Consider the following 8,428-nt stretch of genomic DNA (forward strand, 5'->3'; position numbering starts at 1 on the left):
CTGAACAACAAAAAATGTGCTTATGTTTATTTATTTAATTACAGTTATTACTGATTTTACGACGTTTTCTTATGGATTTTCATACATAAATCCATATAATAGAACTGCAAAAAAATCTTAGGCAATGATGTACCATGATAATGACAAGTATAATGAATCAAAGAACACTTATCAGTTTCCTAATCAGAGTAGAAGACAAAATAAGTCTAAAAATCGGATCACGGAATTAAAATCCTTGTCTATAATTTCCTATGTTGAGGCAGCCTCTTCTGACTTTCAATAGAAGTCAACATTATAATCAAATGCTGTCTTTGAAATTTGAAAGTTCCTCCGACTCCCCAATTTTTATAGCCTTGGATCAGAATATAACTAACATGAATATTTAGCATCAAATAGAAAGTCTACACACAAAAAGAAAAAAGAAAAAAGAAAAAAAAAAAGCATCACACAGAAAGAATCTAAACTGTGTTTTGCCCTTATTTTAATGGAGGTGACATCCCTATTCAATTTCATATGTCCATTTTCACCATATTTCAGAATTATTGTGATCCTAGTAAAATCTTAACTTGAGGGTAAAATTGTCAACATGCCTTAATTGCTCTTTCCTTACAAACATCTAGTGATCTACCTATGCTATTCCTCAGGGTAAACTTGTGAACCTTTTTAAGGAAGACGTATATATCCTTATCAGCACTCTCATCTAGGTATTTGTCAATCCAGCACAAAATCTAGTATCCTGAGTACTGTATTAGTCAGCCACTTGAATAATCTAAGCTTCTCTTTAAGCCAAAACTTTTACCCAGTGTAACATAACTGAAGAAGACTAGCATTTATGAAATTCTACAACAAGGAGAAATTAATCTTTTACTTAAACACACATTCATCATGTGCAAGACAACTAGTGACAAACTCAGGGAATTTCCTCTTCCCACAAGAGAGGATAGAGGGTGAGATCATGGTTCAAACTTTAAAAACCACTTAACTTACCAATAAAAAGAATGAGGAAACATGAAACCAAAGATCTGTGAGGTGCGAAAAACCAAGATCGGGGAAAAAAAGGATCAAAGCATAGACACAAGAACACCAGATTTATGTGATTCACCCAAATTATCAATGAAGCTTCTACATCTTCTACAATGAAGATAATAAAAGGAGTTACAAGGATTTTTTATTTTTTGATAGGCAAGAAAGTAATATTATTATTATTTTTTTGATAAGTTAGGCAAGAAAGTAATGTTATTATTATTATTTTTTGATAAGTTAGGCAAGAAAGTAATATTATTAAAAAAGAAATAGAAGAAAAAATACAGGGTGTTCACGATAATGAACAAAAAACAACTTAAAAAATAGAGAAACAAAGGACTCAAAAAGCTATGTTAAGAGACAATAGAAAATCATTAAGAGAAGAATAGTCCGAGAGACCCCCAGCACTGAGACCAATCTAAGAGAGTCCGTTGGCACCAATCTATCAATTGAGCCAAAGATTTCTCCGTATCCTTGAAAGAACGCCAATTATGTTTTGTCCAAATAATCCACATCAAATAGCCTGAAACCAAATTCCAAATATCGGAATTATGTTTCCCAAGCCATTGTTGCCAACACAATAATAAGTTAGCAACAAAACCTGGCATGACCCAATGAATCTCAAATAGCTGAAGCATATGCACCCACAGAGAATGAGCTAACGAACAAAAAATAAGAAGGTGATCCATAGATTCCACATTACAACATGTACAACAACGATTTGCCAAGGGGCGACTTCGAAGCATAAGATTATCCAATGTAAGAATCTAGTAATATATATTTAGTACAGTCTTATTCAAATATTACTAGGGTTACAAATTGCCCATGCGGCACATGGTAAGGTGTACAGTAGATCAAGCTCCACACACAACCAATCAAAATGTGCAAAACAGCCATGAGATTGACAACAGATTAATTATTTATTCATTTTTTCTTTGATATATAAACTGATAAAAATTTATCTGTCTCCATTTCTTTCATCTTCTATATTTATTCTCCTTTGGAATGGATTGTTTGAATTGTACCTTGGACTACAATTTCCTTCTTGGTCCTCTCTCACAGTTTCTGGTACCAATATTCATAGCTGAATCTGGAACTGCACTACTATAGCCTCTATATGGACTATTTGGGCGGGAAAGGAATGCTTTGGTAACATTCAAACCTAGGACCTAACCCTATAAGACCCCACCCCTTACCAGCTGGGCCAAGACCAAGGGCTAAAAGGAATAGGAAGAGTTCTTAAACCCATCTTGTTTAGGAGACTGATAACTTAGGCTTTGTTTGGGAGTAAAATGTATTTAAGGGAAAGGAATGGAATAGAATTAAGTAACTTTGTTTGAATGTTTTAAAATAAAGGAATGGAAGGTAAGTAACCTTATTTGGAAGTAACATATAGGGAAAGGAATGAAATCATTTTATGACAATATTACTATTAGACCCATATTTTAAAATAAATGGCTAAATATATAGGAGTATTTTGGAAGTTTTAGTAAAAAATTCATTAAATCTAATTCCTTTTCCTCCAATTCGAATGAAAATTTGAGGTTTTGAGGGAATAGAGAGGAATAAGTGTTCCCTCTTACCCATTCTATTCCCTCCAACTTAAACTCCCAAACAAGGAAATGGACTTTCCATTCCCTCCATTAAAACTCTCAAACAAAGAAAGGAAAAAATATTCTAAAATTATTCTTTTCATTCCTTCCTATTCCATTCATTTCCTTCCTCCCAAACCAACTGTCAATGAAACTAAGCTATTGCATAATAATTTTTGGAGCATCATAGTGTTTTCAAATAATTAAGCATGGTTAATTCCAAAACAAATAAGACTTCATATACAATGCAAAATCAATCAAGATTGACTGAAGAAAGAAGCATATGGTAAAATACTATTATCAATTTGCACTGGGGTTAATTCTTCTGTTGTCAATAGGTTACTTTCATGCCAGTCCTAACAGTTGATCTTTGACAATTCCAAAGACATAGCACGTAATCTGGCCCTCACATTAATTAGCTAAAAGCTCCTTGTCCAAACAAATGAGGTGCAACATCTAAAATCCATTAGATTCCTCACATATGCAACTGTGTAGAAGTGTGTGTGTAAGAAAGCACGTGCATGCAAAAGGACCCCGCAGACCTAGCCAGATGTAATCTCATTTTCATCTCTGGCTAAAAAAAAAAAGAGAAAAAGAAAAAGAAAATTATGCATGTGACAGAGCTAAGGCGACAAAAACTTTTTCCAGGGGGAAGAGAAAAAAAAAAAAAAAAAAAAGGCAAACACCATATTTGGTCCTTAAAGTTTGGCCAATTTACCAATCCCATCCCTAGAGCTTCAAAAGTAACAATTTCGTCATTAAAATGATGTAGAATTCTCCAAATTTGTCCCTAAAATCATAACTGTACAGTATGTTATGTACTTTTACTAACTCGTCATGCTTTGAGATCATCCTTATCTAATCAATGATAGCCAAAATGAAATGATTGAAAAGCTAGCAAAGTTAGAAGAATGAAATAATAATAGCTTATCCCTAATTTTATTGTTCATATGATTTTGTTTTGTTCAACGTTAAACATACAGCTAAATGAGATTATTATATTCAACAATTTTTTGTAATATTATCTTTCCACACTTTGCTATTAGCAAATTTCATGCAAGATTTTTTAGCCAAACCAAAATGTCAAAACACTAATTTGAGGAGGAAATTAGACCTATTCCAAAAGCTTAAAATGTTAGAAAATGATAAATTTAATCATTATTCTAATACTCGTCTTCCTGTGTAGACCCAGACTTCCCCTTTATAAGTGGAGCTCAATACATTGGATTTTTAAATAGGAGGTAGATTAAAGACCAGTCTCAAGCTTAGAACTACCTGGTTTGATACCATGATAAATTACCACTTCTCCCAAAAATTTCAGTTATTAGGATATAATAAATAATCATTATTCGAACAATACATAACATAAACTCATCATGTTGTTTAACTACATTGTTTTTGAAATCAATCATGTAATTTTGTATTTGTCTTTCTATGTTAGCATCACAACAAGCTTGACAGATGGGTTTATGTACACCTAAGTACAGTGCCATCATGCCGTCTTCTAACTCCATAATTTTAAAAGCTTTACATCACAAGACATCCCATACTACCTGAATCCACAGCCATGTCATGTGTTTAGATAGTCTAATCTCAAACAAGAGAGAGATAGATTTCCATTGACTCAATGTTTATATGAGCCAGATCTAAAAACAAGAATTTCAAAAAAGAATTTATTTTGGTAACTGCAAATTTTTTAGGTACATTTACATTAATGCATTATAGAAGTACTATCATACATAAAGAATAATTTTTATTAGTAAGAGGAGAATGTTAAGTACACAGGATATATACAAGAACTCTTAAAAAATTACAATCTAAAGTTCAAAAGATCAATACAAATAGTATCCAATTCCAAGCGAGACCTAAATCAACTCCCACAAACAATACCTGATAATTTCCATTTGACAAAAGAAAACTCATATATGTGGCAAGCAAAGTATGAATTCTAAAAAATACGAAGTGGACCAACACTGCCTAAGGCCTTCATACAAAGATCTAAGAAATAAGGACTTAGCTGAAACAAAATTGAGATTTTCAAATTTTGCTACTTGATTGGTAGCCAAATTATCCCTGGCAGAAAGCAAGCAACAAATAAACATACTGTTATATCATATAAACGTCATTCCATAGAGGAAAAATAATTTCAACTCCACTATGCCTTAAAGCCAAAAAGGACATAAATAGTATTTTTTTTCAAAGAACATCTATGGAATAGTTTTCCTTTTTTTATCTTTTGTTTTTTATTAATTTTTTGTTCATTTTATGGTTATATTAACTAGGGTATGACATAGAAAACAACATATATAATTGATAACCTTAAAATTGGTAGTAATAATGACATGACACAAAACAGCAGATGCAACACGTACAATATAAAAAATATATATTATCAATACTCATCATAAAAGGCAAACAATGTCAATAATCTGAAAGAAATTAAAGTTTCATTGCCTTGTAGAAAACATTGCCAAGATGACGTAAAGGCTGTATGGACTGGAATTAAAGAAATACAAGGGCTACATTTGATATCTTTAAAGATTTTAACCTTATTTAAGTTCTTTTCCTACTTCACAAGAAAACCAAACCCCTAGTCTCCAACGGAGCTCATTTTCTTCTATCTTCATTTACACCAAAAAGAAAAGCACTTAAACAGCCTGACTTAACTTCATGCATATTAATGTTATGTACCCACTCATCGCTTTTTTCGTACATGTAACATATCAATATCAATGTCACCACAAACTCATTAAATAAGATTAAAAAAAAAAATTACAAATACAATTTTAAATCAGATTTCTATATCCAACCCATTCAAACAAAGATTTCTTCATTCTTCTAAAACTACCAAGAAATTAAAGCAACATAGACGTTCAAGGGAAAATACTCGTGCACAAATTGACAATGTACATATTTCCATTCTGTAAATGGATAAGAGCACTGTATTTGACTTTGATAAAAAAAGGTTATGCTGGTACATCAACTAAGACATGCTAAATTCTTGACATAACTTGTTGCATACCTTAATATGCTTCTCATTAACTCAAAATATGAAGAAAATTGTTAAATAAATGAATCAGCCAATAGAATGACTAAAAGGTAGCACAAGTAAAGTTCATACCACAAAGCTGTCATCAGTGTATAAATCATTTGCATCCACCACCATGATCATCCATGTAGTTAGTTGATTCTTTTGCTTCTTACTGAGACACTACAATCAATAAATAAGTTTAGACAATTGATAAGGAAGATGTTTTCTTCTTAACAAAAGATTGATAAGTGATAACTAACAGAAAAATAAACTCATGTATGCAAAAAGACCAGAATCTTACTACTGTGACATCTTGTGCGGCTGAGAACAATGCATGATAATCTGCTTGCACTGAAGGATCTGTACAAGAAGTGGATGAAGACATTGCAGCTTCTAGTATGGCAAAGAAGTGATCACTAGTTCCTGGCTTCACACTTCCCGCTTGAATCAGCTGGATGGCCAACTTTGAAGCCTTACCAAACTTTGTGGGGTTCTTGATATGCGAAGCTATTTTTTGCATGGCCTCTATAATTTGCTTCTCTGAGGCATCAGTTGTGGTTTTGAACCTCAAGCGTTTTTCAGGTGCAGCAGCTGCGAATTACAATGAACATGTCAGCTTCATTTCAAGAGACTAATATTTCATAAGAGACACAAACAAGAAGATAAACAGAGTTTATATATGGTACAAATTCAAAATCAAAAAAAATGAGACATTCTACAGATCTATTTTGTCACTAAGAACATGTACGTGCAAAAGTAACAACATCGTGGGTTCTATGCTTTGATTTCTTGTATTGTCTTGCTATTCTAGTACACATCACCTAAGCAGGACTGAAGTTTGCATTGCTCAATTGAGTACATTATGCATTCCAAATACAACGAAAAATTCAAAGCTTAAAAATCCTTTTACTTTCTTTTTCCGCAATTTCTTACTAACCAAACATTCTCTATAGTCATTCAAATTCAACAAAACCTTCGACAGAAAGCATATCATCTTAAAGTCCATATACAAGCATCATGCTGGAACATCAACCCAGACAAACTCAAAATCTCTCACAGACCCGTACTCCAATTGAGTTAATGCAAAAAAGCAACACAAGAAAAAGAATCAAGATATTCAATTCAATCTTCAATGTTAAGACCCCAAAACACTCTTCTTCTTCTTCTTCTTTGGCTTTCTCAGCAACCAAACAAAATATGGAAGTAAAATCAGACAAATACAACAATGAAAAAAGCAAGACAAGTTGAAAGTCATGAAACCCATATTCCAAAAAGTGATTTTTGTTGCTTTCAGAGAGATGAATTTAACACCCAAAATTGAAAATCATGAAACCCATTTGCCAAAATGTAAATTATTTGCTTTTAAAGAGCTGAACTAAACACCCCAAAATTGAGTTTTGAAAACAAAAGGCAAAGCAGTTCCAAATAACAAAGTGGGGAAAGAAAGAATAGTAACCTTCTGGTTCTGGGAATGGCTCAGTGGGTTTGGGTTTGGGGCGCTTGAGTGCGCTCTTGAGGACTGGAATCGGAGGCGGAACTGGCGAAGAAAAAGAAGAAGAAGAAGTAGTAATAGTGTTGTGCAGTTGATGTTGTTGTTTTTCTTCTTCTTCTTCTTGTGGTTTTTGTTGGGAAGGAGGAGGCAAGCCTTCGAAGAGGTTGTCACCCATCTCTGACCTCTCTGTCTCTGTCTTTCTCTCTCTCTTTCTCTCTGGTGTCTCTGTAATCTGTATGTATCTGTGTGTAAAATTACTGGGCAACAAATTTACAAATCGAGGGTGTTTTTATTCGGGTGTGCGTTTAGATTGCCACAATTGTTTTTTTTTTTTTTTTTTTTTTGGGAAATTTGATGTATCCACAATCGGCCTCCCTTTTTTCTTTTTCTTTTTTTTTCTTTTTTTTTTTAAATAATAGTATTATTATTCGTATAAAAAAATAGTATTATTTTTACAAATTGTTTTTATTAATTAAGACTGTTTTTAAAATTAATTTTTTTTATAAAATTTTAGAATAAGGACATACTTTTTTGGTTAACAATTTTTTTTTTTTTTGATAGGATAACAAAATTTTTTTATGCTACTTAATAATATTTTTAAATTTTCTTTTTAGAATATTAAGTATGTTAACACACGGAGAGATGATAAGATTTTAAAAAACTAAAAGTCTAATATTTTTTAAAATATTAGTTTAATAATCAAGATTTTTTTTTTAAAGAACTAATCAAGATTTTTTAAAATTTTTATTTTTATTTTTATACAAGATAAAAATTCTACTCTAACTTAATCTAAGTGTATATGTATGTAAAGCTCACCCCAGTTTTTATCCTTCACACCTCACAAGTATTTATACTTGTGAAGTGACCATCGCACCAAAGTTATGCGGTAGTAATCAAGATTTTTTTTGAAAGTACTTGAAACATAGCTTTCTTCTTCTTCTTTTTCTTTTGTTTGAGAGAGAGAGAATCGTAGCCTTTTTTTATTAAATTTATTCCATGAGTTAGTTATTGACCTTCAACATAATGCAATCCAACATTTAATTTATAATAACACTCTTTTTATTTTGGGAGAAAATAAATTTAATTTTAGCAATATAAAACTATTCACAAAAAGTAGAATATCTTCCAACCATATCAATATTCCTTCCATCCTTTATCTCAATATATATATAAATATAAATATATATATATATATATGTGGGGCTAGAGAATTTGTGGTCCTGGCCCACTTTCCATTAGGGCCCTAGGCCCGTGCCGAGGAGAGTAGTTGCCGAGGACAAGTAGTGAAAG

The 8,428-nt window shown here is 32.0% G+C and overlaps 1 protein-coding gene across 1 annotated transcript; it reads right to left on the minus strand.

Moving 5' to 3' along the window:
- Nucleotides 1-5,703: 5,703 nt before the first annotated feature.
- Nucleotides 5,704-7,413, minus strand: LOC115981973. The gene is made up of 3 exons (XM_031104428.1): nucleotides 7,103-7,413; nucleotides 5,948-6,237; nucleotides 5,704-5,826 (listed from the first exon to the last, which is right to left on the minus strand). The coding sequence occupies exons 1-3, from the start codon at nucleotides 7,311-7,313 to the stop codon at nucleotides 5,731-5,733; spliced, it is 597 nt and encodes a 198-aa protein (XP_030960288.1). The 5' UTR covers nucleotides 7,314-7,413; the 3' UTR covers nucleotides 5,704-5,730.
- Between the last annotated feature and the right edge of the window lie 1,015 nt (nucleotides 7,414-8,428).

The sequence above is a fragment of the Quercus lobata genome, chromosome 3, assembly GCF_001633185.2.
Source record: "Quercus lobata isolate SW786 chromosome 3, ValleyOak3.0 Primary Assembly, whole genome shotgun sequence".
Classification (NCBI taxonomy): domain Eukaryota; kingdom Viridiplantae; phylum Streptophyta; class Magnoliopsida; order Fagales; family Fagaceae; genus Quercus; species Quercus lobata.